Source organism: Seriola aureovittata, chromosome 24, assembly GCF_021018895.1.
Source record: "Seriola aureovittata isolate HTS-2021-v1 ecotype China chromosome 24, ASM2101889v1, whole genome shotgun sequence".
Classification (NCBI taxonomy): domain Eukaryota; kingdom Metazoa; phylum Chordata; class Actinopteri; order Carangiformes; family Carangidae; genus Seriola; species Seriola aureovittata.
The window spans coordinates 10,363,178-10,375,963 of NC_079387.1; the positions used below are offsets into that span (position 1 = coordinate 10,363,178).

At 45.4% G+C, this 12,786-nt stretch overlaps 1 protein-coding gene across 8 annotated transcripts in view; it reads right to left on the minus strand.

The window, feature by feature from the left end:
• Positions 1-12,226, minus strand: part of LOC130165354 (sodium-driven chloride bicarbonate exchanger-like) — a 55,271-nt gene extending 43,045 nt beyond the window's left edge. For 5 of the 8 annotated variants that reach the window (XM_056370565.1, XM_056370569.1, XM_056370568.1 and 2 more), the window contains exons 1-2: positions 11,872-12,224; positions 10,134-10,163 (exon numbers count right to left, since the gene is read on the minus strand). In XM_056370565.1, the coding sequence (XP_056226540.1) occupies positions 10,134-10,163; positions 11,872-11,919 (78 nt within the window). In that variant the 5' untranslated portion in view covers positions 11,920-12,224. Of the gene's footprint in view, positions 1-7,154; positions 7,803-10,133; positions 10,164-11,871 lie in introns of those variants that run through there. The other 3 variants (XM_056370570.1, XM_056370572.1, XM_056370571.1) reach the window with 3 other exon arrangements.
• Positions 12,227-12,786: the final 560 nt, after the last annotated feature.

The window sequence follows — 12,786 nt, forward strand, 5'->3', positions numbered from 1 at the left end:
TTCAACATCGCCTGCACTGGTCAGGGATTCAGAGCTGTTGGTCATTTTTCACCGCCACCCCAGTGATAATTACCGCCATGATGACCTACTCCTTTGATTTAAGTCCTGACCAGAACGACAGCTTGGAAATTAAAGTGAATCTCTGACTTTAAAAAGGAGATTTTTTTCCCGTTGATATCTGAACTGACACACAGACGGGTGCCGTAAAACCAATGCACAGTTCTTCTTCTGGTGTTTTTTGGAGCACCTAGATGGGAGCTGTGTCCGGTGTGACACAGCTTTAAGACGGAGAGTTTTCCAAATGTCACTGAAAAACCAAAAATCACTGAATAAATCTGAATAAATAACTGCATTTAATGATGAAAAGTCATAAGTGGCGTGTGGTGTGCTCAAGCTGAAGATGGCTAACAGTGGCCACCAATCTCTGATCCCCAGTCATTAAGCAACTGGTGGTACGACACACACACACACACACACACACACATGGACAAACATGTGAGAGACGAGCCAGTGTTTGAATGTGGGCAGATGCTGAGGGCTGACATGGTGGGCTTACTGTATACAAGGGACATTAAGAGAAAGTACACTATCTCGGACAGACACGCACACACAGGCTCAGTTAAGGATTCATTACCAAGTCCCTGCAGACAGACTTCCCTGGATTTCCCCCTGGCAGATGGTTGATGGTAATCTGGAAGACTTTTTTGACATTTTGTGTATGTGTTAATTTCGCCATCGCCAAGTGCTTCTGCGACCCAGTTCCAACCCTCCACAGAGAGACTGACCACTGCACTCGATCTATCGCGCTCAAGACGAAGGGTGCGAGCGAAGAGAAAGAGCAGACTCAAGCCTAATAACTAATACATCTCTTGTCTTCTCTTTCGCCTGATGGGAGTGACAGGAGCCTGGGAGAGGAGCAGGGGGGTGACTCCGGGGCTGGCGCTGCCGGTCGGCCCTGCAGGTCCCCGGGGAAACTCCCCGGGGAGTCTCCCTGTCGACAGCCCATGAGAACTACACGCATCTAAATTCAGTTGGTACGCAGTTCAAAGCTCCAGCGTCAGGACAACCAGATGGCAGGAGCATGAGGATTTAAAAAAAAACCTCTGTAGCAAGGCGTCAAACTAAGACTGCGTGAAACGTGTAACAGGTATCCGTCAGGTACATCTCTACATCGCCAGACAGACTCACTTATACACTGAAATCATGATGTGGAAAGCTTCCCATCATGCCTCAGGGTAACAGGCTTATCAACCTGAGACTCATTTTATATGTAATGTTCCTCTATTACAGTTATTATTGTGTAGACTGATGGCGACGATCACCTTCACCTTCACCTTCACCTGATCTGAAGTCCATGTTTGAAGGTTTAGAAATAAAGAAAGATTCATATAGTTTTAAATGTTTGCTGCGTTTACCACAAACAAACTTCACCACCGCCTAAAACAACAACAATGGCTCCTTTTGTTGATTTAATTCATAATTTCTATCGGCTTTGTCTCATATTTCTACAAGTGTTTTATTCTCCAGGTTCTTCAGTCAGTCAGCAGCTTGTTTCAGAGTCTTTAGGTTCTGCTACTACAAATATGTTTTAATTGGCTTTGTTGCCCGTTTGTTGTTTTTAGCATAACAGAAAAATATAGAGGACGTGTGGGTTCTAGTTACCGGGTGCCAAAACATCCAGTTCATCATTGATGCAGACTGATTACAACTGAATGTCATTAACAGATCCTCTTTGAAGCCACAGGTGCTCGGTGACGCAGCACCAGAGAAACAAGATAAAAACCGACGAGTTTTTCATTTACAAACAGGAAGGAGAGTTTACAACATATTATATATTTTATATATATATATATATTATGACGTGGTTGACGGTGGTGTTGCTCTGTCAGTCTGTAATTGGGTTTGGATTTGGTTTGCAGGTGCGATCAGGAAATCAACATGCTGAAATAAAGTCTGACTTGTTTATCACCGCCAGTGATTGAATGCAGAAGCCTGAAACCAGAACATGTTCATCCTTATCTGTAATGGCCACTGCACACAAAGAGGAGTAAATTATTTTCTTCAACTGAGAAAACTCTGCTGTTGCTCTGCAAAGCCCAGGCTGTACACCTCTATTAAAACCAGGCCTTATCCAGGTTGCCGTCTGCTGTTGACCTCCACGCTTTCTCCTATCATTTGAAAGACTAAATAAATGCATTTCATAAGAGCACTGAGCTCGAGTCGCTGGATTATAGTGACGTTCTGAAAGCTCGTGCTGCTGCCACTGGACAACATTCAACACAACCACTGTATTTACCACTCATCATATGTCATATGAGTCATCACAGACAGCCACAGAAGGCATCAGCACACCTGGACTCTCCCATTCATGTTCCCATCACCGTTCCTCTGCTGAGGTTTAACAGTTTGCATTTGATTTACTCACTAAAATCTCTGTAAACAGTTTCTCAAACACTGCACTTGCTACTCAGGGCTGAGAAATCTGGACCTTTTTCAGGTAAGGAAAAAAACAACAACAACAACAACATTGGCTGTTTGACGCTTCTACTAGACTGTTAAGTAAACAGCTGCTAATGCTAACGGCTATGTAGCAATAGCAAAACTTACAAAAAGCTAGGTCTCTATTGACGACATGTGGAAGGTGTGTACTGCAGTTTACTAGTATTTGCTATATTTCTATAAATATATTAATGAGCGATACTATATTTCATATGCATGTCATTAGTTTTCAAGTGAATTTTATTTTGCTAAAGAAATAATCCTGCAAGAATACACAGGAAAACTGTTTATCTGCCATGTGCATGTTGTATTCTGCTTTTCACTGATACAGTTTGCAGCAGTTTGACTGAATCGAAACGTAAAACAATGAATTGGGCAAAAAAAAAATCCTTTTTCCAACTGGCTTCATTTCTTTCACTCTCTTCCCAGTAACAGCAGTTTATCTGAAATAATGACTGATATTTCTGATGCTATGCCCGTCTCTGTTTTGTCCCAACCAAGGCTTTACCCCGCTCTGCATCACAGATGAGCCAGAATCTCCTGCCTGCAGGTTCCTGCTTCTATTTATAGACACTGGTTTCTCTACCTCACGCTGCTGACCCCAGACCAGCCCAGAGAGCCGCATCCCAGCTCACCAATCTGGGTTGAGATTAATCTGCCAGCCTTTACGGCGGGATAAAACCTTGTCTCTGACCATGGGATCAGTGATGGAGGGACTCGGCGCGGCGTAGAGAATTAAATCAGCCGTTTCTCGGTTGGTCCTCTGGTTGGTGAGGAAGGCTTCAGGGGGAATGGGAGCAGGGAGCATGTGACCAAGACTCCAGGGGAGTCAGGATGGGAGCGAGGTGGAGGAGGGGCAGACATGTGACCAGGCATGATGAATAGACACTCATATATAACATGAACTTGAATCTTCCTTATGGATTCGTTTCTGCGCGGACATGCGGTATTCCTACTGCAGCAGATAGCATGTACAGGTCCATACGACGCACGCCGCACATGTACTGTACACACAGTTCCTTTGCGTGCAGTGGCGTGATGGGGGGGAGCAGTGTGCATGAATGAGCAACACACGAGGGGAAGAGGGCAAAAGGCTTCAGGCCTCTCATGAACCGAGGATGTTAGGTTTTCCTAATGTCGTACAGTGCCAAGTGTGCATGTGTGTGTGTGTGTGTGTGTGTGTGTTCGCGTACGTGAGCACAGTGCAGGCATTGGTGCAGCCATGGTAAGTAGAGCATCACGACCTTCATGAGAAAAGGCTTGACATTGAGCTTCATCACATTTTTATTCAGTGCACAGGCTGTAGATGTAGACAGCAGAGCTTCAGATCAATATCCTGCGCAAGGGTTTACACATGGTGGTTGTCGGTTACAGTGGTTTTTTAAGGAAGTATTCAGGCCCCTGCAGATATAGATTTAATTAGTGAAGTATCCACACTGGCACTGCAAAGATGGTGAGGGCGGAGCAGCTCGCTCTGAGCTTCAAAACCACTCCTCAGAAAACTATGGGTGACGTCACAGAGGTGTATGGTCAGACCACACCCACCGCTGAGCTTCACAGTGACTCTGTCCAAGCCAAAGTAACTAATACAAACAACCAAAACTCTGGCATAAAACAATGTCTTCATATAGACGCCCATCACTCCCAGTAGAAAATCACTGAGAAATAAGTTTTCAGGGCCTTTAAAGTCACTTTTTCTTTTCTAAACAAATCTAGTGCCACTGCATATATGTTATATATGTTATATATGTTATAAGTTGTGAGGTCAGGTAAATGTTTTCATGTGAGGTCACAAGTTTGAAAATCTGAATCTGTCGCACCTAATTCTGCCACCTTGACCCCGGCAGCCACAGAATACTTTACATCAAGTGACAAAAAATCTCCAGAATACCAAAATCCCCCAGAGGATTACCACCAGTGCTCCACTCCGAAGAACAGCCGTGAACCCTGGGTAGCGCTGGATCTAGAGTCGACAGTCCCACAGGTTGATGTATTATTTGTGGCGGTCGACCTCCCCAAGCCAGATGTACGGTAAGTGCATTTTCATTATTTACAGGGTCACCCAGATGAATTCTGAGCACAGGAACAGTGGTGGGCAAGATAGATAACGAACAAGCCAACAACATGTAAACAGTGAATTTCAGATTGTAACTACCCGCTGCTGCGTTGTTAATGCGTTATGACGGAGGAAACACTTTAAACCAATTTCCCTGCCACCTGATTCCACGCCTCAGGCTGCTACACGTGTGGTCCGTGTCCCGACCACTCTTCCTGATGAGTTTCATGTCCGACATTGTTTAACAGAGCCTGCGGAGGATTGAGTGATTGCACCACACAGGGACCAACAAAGCCACTGTGTCCTCAGGATCACCAGAGAGAACCAACCCTTACCTCAGCTTTTGTAAACACGCATCTGGTGACAGCTGGGTAACCACCAACATCGTGGGAAAGCAACCCAGTAGAACAATGGACCGGCCTGTCACCTACTGAACGATAATCCTACCGACTGTAGCGACGGGATACGCTTCGAATCATCTCATTGGACACAAACTCCAGCTGTACCTTCAGCGTGATTCTGCACACAGCATCCTGATGTGCATTTCAACTGATACAGTCCAAAAATAAACCCAGACAACAGTGAAAGTGACCTGAAATGTGTTCTGTCTGAACATCCTGCTCCAAAAAGGAAAAGTACCCGCCCCGACAAGAACGTTGCCGCCATATCTCACGGTTACACCTCTAAAGGTCCTCCACACCTCGCCACGCTGACCTCTGTGTGATAGTAGAGGTGGAGGTGAACGCCACTCAGCCACATTGTTCAAAGCCGCTCTTCAGTACAAGAGTTATTTTTATTTTTCAAAAAATCAGTGAAATATTTCCAACATACTGAGACGCTATACGTCCCCAAATGATGAGGCAATGACACGTCATCATCCATCATCATCATCCGACAGAGACAGATTTACTATACCTCTACTCCTCGTCACATCTCCACCTCTGCTGCCGCTGTTAGCCACGCTAAGCTAACATCAATCTAGCAGTTCACAGGGCTCAGTGTCATTGCTTTCAGTTTCATCTGGTGAAAAAGAGAGATGGTGTGGAGTTGTAAGTTCAAATGCTTTATCTGAATTAGCGAAGGGGACAAAGGGTGATAAGGTTGCTCTTTATATCGGTTCACTTTTTATTTCTATGTCGTTCTGGAGGAATTCAGCAGCTAAGGCGCCACGTGTTTATTATATTTCTTCATATGGGTATGGCAGCTTTTGTTTTGAAAACTGCTTTCAAACCAGTGCTTTGGCTTCCAGTGTGGATTGAGGATCAGTTCTGCAAAACCAAAATGCATGGGAATGAAAACAAAAGACATAAGAACGTCAGCAAATGCAACACTACACTTTCCAGCGATGTTTTTCTTTCATGTGTAACCGGTCGCGCAACAACAGAGAGGATGTCTACGACTGCCAACACCAGAGGTTATATTCCATTTTCTTGGCCAGGATAAATCACAGACCTATTGATTCTCACCAGCTCATTTCCAGGAATCGGCGTACATCATCACATCTCTCTCTGGGAAGCGGAGAGGTGACCTCATTCTTACGTTCTTCAGGGATCTCTCCTGAGGCTTTCACAACAGCGGGGATGATGAATGTTTACATTGCTATACATTGAGATGTAGGCCAGGAGGGGTGCACTAAAAATCATGCTGGAGTATATGAGTGGAAGTGCTGTAAGTCTCATTCTCCACAGTCCGCCCAGAGAAAATGTCAACAGCTGGCGTTTCGTGCAAAATCCACGAGACTGGGTTTTTAATGTAAATGTATTTATTCATTGTCTTTATCTGCTTTAGTGGACATGAGAGTGATCCTATAGCGTGGAGATGGATTATCAGAGCTGTACAAGCACTGTGATAGGCTGACCGCTTCTGTTTTCATCCCCACAGATGGGCCATGGTTACCGTGGCGATTGCAGCACATCGGCAGCATCACAGAGAAGACTGTGCCACACCGGGAACATCTCTACATCTTCACTTCTCTCTAACCTTGTCCGACACATGGAGGGAAGAATCCCGCCCGTCCAAAACCCGAGAGGGGAGGTCACGGTTTTTTAAAACGCTGCTTTGTTTTTAAAGTAGAAAGCACAAAAAAAAAGGAAAAGACTAGACAAGAATCTATATATGTGACAAAGTGCTCAAACACAAACAAATCCAGTGTTGCTCGCTTTTGTTCTCCCTGAGAGATCGCCAGGGTCAGTGCAGCGGGTATAAGCTCCTCTCTCGCCCCAGAATGACAGTCCCATCTGTCAGCCAACCTCCGCGGGACCTTTCGCATGCATATCAGCACAACTGGCCCTCCCTGCAGCAGGAGGCAAGCATCCCGCAGCCTATTGACTATACATGCATTCACATTATACAGTTACTAACACAGTAACATGGAGAGGATCATATGAAAGCTTCTTCCAGGTGACAGCTCCTGTTTGACCTCAGTAACACATTAATAGTGCATCTAAATCAGGCTGAAACCTGACCTGAAGCAAATGCATCTTTTTGCACGATGCTACAAACAACAAAACTCAGCAGTGGCTCATTAATCACTGTGTTAATTGCAAATAAAGTCAAAGAACAGACTGAATACTTCCGAGTGCAAAGTTCATTAACCTACCTGATAAATAAATCCTGTATTGTGGTCCACTGAAAGCATGGTGTGTCTCCTTAAGGATGGGGCAGGACGCCCGCTAACTCCCCTTGCGCTTGCGGCAGTGGTAAGACGAGAGGCTAAGGCTCAGGGCCGGAGCCCCAGTCTGAATTCAGAGTGTGTGTCTGGGATTGTGTGTGAAGAGTCAGAGAGAATAGCAGACAAAGACAGAGTCAGCTTAGCTGTTCGTCAAACCCTCTCCCCTCCTCAGCCACTCTCCTCAGCCGCTCTTCCCATGCTGGAATATGCCAGCAACCTCATTCCGAGCGCACCGCGAACACAACATAAAAACAAAAAGCAGGGAGCTCAGCACAGCTCCAGCTCTGCCTCAGCCTCTGTCTCTCCCTCTGCCTCCAACGGCTTTCATCCAGGGTTGCATCAAATGTTTCTGACAAGCGTCCATCCGCCAATCCCCCCAGAGAGATTAGCGCTCTGACATCACCGATGCTGTGCCATGCACAGTTCTGCTCTGCTGAGCCTGCGAGCTCTGTGGCTCTGTTACCTAAGACAAGCCTCAGGTCGCAGGGAGTCAAACACCATCCTGTGTGAGGGGCTTCACGCAGCCCCCTCTGTGCACCTCACAGCTACATGCACCGTGGTCACTACACACCTCAAGAAGAAGAAGCTAGCAGTGAGCAGGGTTAGTGTTTCATCTGTACGTGCATGTGTCTGCACAGCCTACCTGAGGCAGAGGAGCTGCTCTCTGGCTGTGGTGCATTGTCAGCAGAACTGTGATGAAGACATGGTGTGCTCGAAACAGCTATTTCTGCTGCAGAGTGTCACAATCATGCTGCCTTTGCGTTTTATGTCAGCTGATATGTCTTTAAGCTATCATTAGCCAAGGTGACACTTATTATTAGAGTATTCACAGGTGAAGATCAGACAGTCAACTCACACTGAACAATACACAATCTTATTTTCCTCTCTCTCTCCTCATCAAACTATGTCTCTCACATTCTCCATCCCGCTCTCTACCTACCTCCATGCCCTGTTCAACCTCCTCTCCACTGACACTGCTATAATTAACCATGGAAAGGAAAACAGCCGGTCAGGGCTCCTAGCTGCGGTGGAAAAGGCTTCCTGCCTGCACAGTTGGAGCACCGAGTCGGACGGAGATTTCACACTGATCCCAGAACACCATGCTCAAAAGAACAAGCCCGGGCGACTCCGGCGGACTTCCTCCGTCTGTCCTCACTGATCTTCTCCAACCCAGCCAATCACCCAGCTTTAAGTGGACAGCCTGGCAGAGAGCCTGCTGTTATGTCAGGGTTGTAATTAGGACCACGTCAAGTCAAATCCAGAACCAGGGACACTTCAGTTCTAGTTAAGATGCGGTTGACCAACACCGAAAAGTATCTCTGTAACCTTCAATGTACAATGGAATATACAGTTCCCACAGAAGAAGCTGTGAGGGACAGGGACAAGTCAAACAAGGGGCCAGTCAAAGTTTATCAAAGGTCAAGATTTTACACTTTTCCAGTGTCTCTCTGGAGTGACAACAAGTAGTAAAGAAACAACTTAAAATACTGTTACCTGTGCATATAAGTCTCAGGACTGATACAAGATTGATATTGTGTGAAATACACTTATTACTTTATATAATATATAGTTATGTAGCTCTCGCCAGGTCAGACTGCTTTACCACAATGATGGGAAACAGGGAGCCTAACTTTGTCGAGGTTTCCGAATCAGCACCTCCAAAAAATGACCAACTAAAACGTCACATATCGTTTGTTCATCTGCACTAAAGCCAAAGTGTAAAAACCCGCACACTGACACACCTTGTAATTAGTGATCTAGAAGTCCTGAAGGGAAAAGATAAAGTTATAAGAAGTGAAAGATTCCCAGTTTGGCCAGTGGCAGACACTTTGTGCTCAGTCTGGCTCACGTCCCACAGTTGCATAAGCGATATTTTGTCAGAACAGACGACATGACTGCATCAAATGGCTGTGTTGTCTGCTCACACTCAGACCCTGTGAGCTGTTCAAAGCCATTTGAACCGCTGAAAGCTTTAACTCCACTTAATTCCCATTATCTATTACTATTTATTTACCGGGTGTGTTGACAGCCTCGTGTGGCTGCTGGATGCATGGTGACAAGTGTGACCATTGTGATCTAAAAATACACGACATCTGCTCAACAAGCTGGCTAATTAAAGATATAAACCAAATACAGCTGTGCAATATTACTGTAGATTATAGATTATAAAAAAAAACATGGATTAACAGATAAATGTAATCAGACATTTGCCATCGGAGCGATCGGGGGGGAAACCAGCGTGGTATCTGCTTCTGTGTCTCTACGTTTTGCTCTTGCTGCGTAGCCAACATTAGCATTAACAGCAAACCAGTCAGTGTTTACAATACAGGGCAGACCGGGTGCTACAGGAACTCGGTATCAGGAAGTGATGAGACGGGCCGACCGGGCCGGGGGCTAGCTGGTTAGCATGCTAACTTGAATAGAAGAAGAGAAGTGATAGAAGAGAGGCAGCTGTGGGTGACTAGACTTGTGAGTAAACAGCTGTTAATGCTAGCGTGTTAGCATCAACAAAACTTACAGGTAGCTCCTTTAAAACTAGACCTGCTTTATAATTAAAAAAAATACATAAACTGCAAATGTTGTTTTACTCTGAAATGTAGAAGTAGGAAATAACAAGTTAATGTGTTTACTTTCCATCGCTGCACTTCTTCAAACTCTTTACAGACTTGTGTTACTGTTGTGACAGCCAGTGAATTTCTTGTGACCTCCTTCTCATCGTCCTTGCCTTGACCTTTCTTGCTTATTTTTAATACTTTTACCATTGATTTCCTGATTTCATCCTGTGCTCTAAAACTAGTGCATTCGATTGAGTTATCATTGTTATTACTGAGCTGAGCAAATCAATATGACTTCTCTTTTTATTTTGTTTTTGCAGGCTGGATGAAGTTGAATGGGAAATTTACTCACCACCTCTTTATTTTCTTGGGAACTTTGCTCCTGCAAGTGAAAGAACATCAAGAAATCAGTCACCAGGAAACAAAGAAAAGGCATGCAGGTGCATTACTGTCAGCACAGTAGCATTTAGGAAACTCAAGTGGCCCCAATGATGCAATGATGCATTCACATACAGTCCTTCCGGTTGTAAATTTCACACTCTCATGCTTGACCTTGGGATCTTGGTAACCTGGTAGAAGGGGGGGGGGGGGGGTACAGTGGGGTAATTTTATCTAGCCATGCTGTGTAGTGAGGAGCCCCCTGAGATTCTCACCATAATAACACCTCACATACCCATACACATCCTGGCGAAACCATGACAACGCATTCGCTTGTTGTGCGGGCGGAGGGACGGGGGGGGGGGGGTGAGAGGGAGGGAGGGAGGGGGGATGGGGGGGGGCAGCAATGAGTTACAATGACTGGGAAGTAAGCACACTGCATTGAGACTGCAGAGGAGGCAGAAACAGCCATCCCACACCACATCAGCTCTGTCAGGCCTCACTGTGCGCTGCAAGCTCCGGAAAACTACGTCCTCATGTAACACGGACACAAATAGAACAAACAAGGAGAGTATTGATTTGCCTCCAGAGCGATCGCTGCTTCCAAACAGCGTGAGAGAACAAAGCAATATATTTCATCTCTCTCCTCTGTGGCATTGACAGTGAATCCAAAGCAGCGGACATGTTTTTTTTTTTTTTTTTTGTTCACAGCACAGTCACACCTGAATGCCAATGAGGTGAGGCTGACCGCAGAAGTTGCTCAGTGTGTTTGATGCTCGAGACATTATGCTTGTTTGCAACCCGGCCAGCGAGCTCAGACCTGAGTGGACAAATTTGCTCTCTCCATCAAATATGTAATACAACCTGATCGCACACTGGAGAGAGAGAGAGAGAGAGAGAGAGAGAGAGAGATGTATGTCTCTGCTCAGGTTGCATCTTTCTGTCTCACAGGTGGATGGATGCTGATCATGCACACATCACTTTATCGTGCATGTGTGTTATTACAGTGCAGCCAGGCAGTTTACAAAGATGTAATAATTCAGTAACGATATACAGACAGTGATCTCATTGCATCCAGCTGATGAGGCATATACCTCCCTCTGTCTCCTCACTGTTGGGATCAAACACTTGATGTTCTCATCTCGGTGTCACATCTTGGACCCGCAGTACTGTACACTTAAAGCAACAGCTTGACAGCAGGTTACATAAAGAGAATAAAAACTGGGTCGACTGGTAAAAACCATATGATCTGGCTGAAAGGCAAAATGCTACGGAGCCTTTCTGTGCGCGCAGGCAGCAGGGTGTACTATAGCTGCCGTGAAACACTGTTATCAACCTGCACAAATGCCTCCTGTGTGAAGGCGTGGGCGTTCATAGTGAGAGATATTTCATCTTTTGCTCAAATATGAAATGTGCACACGGTGAAAATATGAATATTGTCAATTTATGGTGCGCAACATCCTTGTTTGCAGTGAAATCCCAGCGACACTCAACCTGTAAAGCCGTCAAAATATGGGTCATCTTGAAATACACATTTACCCTACTGAAAATGGATCACACGTTAACGGGACCTCTCATCCCGACTGTCCTTTATTCTAAAGAGAAATTACATACACCGGTGGAACCAGGAGTCCATTCAGGGTTCTGCAGATCCAAAGCACCTGTATATGAAAGTCAATATAAACACAGCAAAAGTGTGTGTATTCTCTTACCGTTGGTAAGAGCGGCTCCATTTGAGCTCCTTGATCCGTGATGTCCATCTTTTCTTCTCCTTGGCTTCACAATAGGCAAGTCGTGATGCGCTACCACCGCCTCGGTCAAACGCTGGTTGAAGACGAAGATGGCTTTTAGGGGATTTCTTGTGTTTTGTTTTTTTTTTTTCTTCCCCCCCCGAACTCCTCACATTTAATGGCCGGGTTTTCTCAAATGGAGGTAGCAAAGCATTCCCGTCCTGCCCTACATAATTTACGCATGAAGGAGGGAGGTAGTGCTTCCCATCACACGCGTTCAACCCTGGACGCGGCGGTGATGAGGCGCACAAGTGAGAGCGGCTGTGCGCAGCCCTTCAGCCATGGACTATTACTGCATTAATATGTATTTATATTAATACAAACTGGCGTATGTGGGTGTGTTTTTAGTCTAAATTTATCTATTTGGCGTTTCGTCTATATGGCATTCCCATTACATGTACTCTTTTCTGTAGGATCCTTGTGTTATTTCGCCTTCAGGGGTCAGATCCCTGTTGACGGTGGGGTCTAAATTGAAGGCAGCAGCAATAAACACACTATAATAATGCTGCAATGCCTTCCTAATGAAGGCAGTGTGTCTTGTTTGGGTTGCCCATGTGGATTTTCTCCACCACTGGCCTGCACCATCCTGTTAGAGCATGCTGAAAAACGTCATTGCGATCACATTTTATTACTATCTTAAGGCATATATGTGCATTTTATTATATTTTATGAAATTATCTTATATATCTATATATCGTGCCGTCATTATTTCTAACCGCAGCAAACGATGGATGATCTGATGCACCGGTGCTGTCCGGTATCAGCAAGCCAACATTACACAAGGAAGCTGCTGCGGTGACGTTTATACACTGGCGCCCTCTTGTGGTCAAAGGCGGG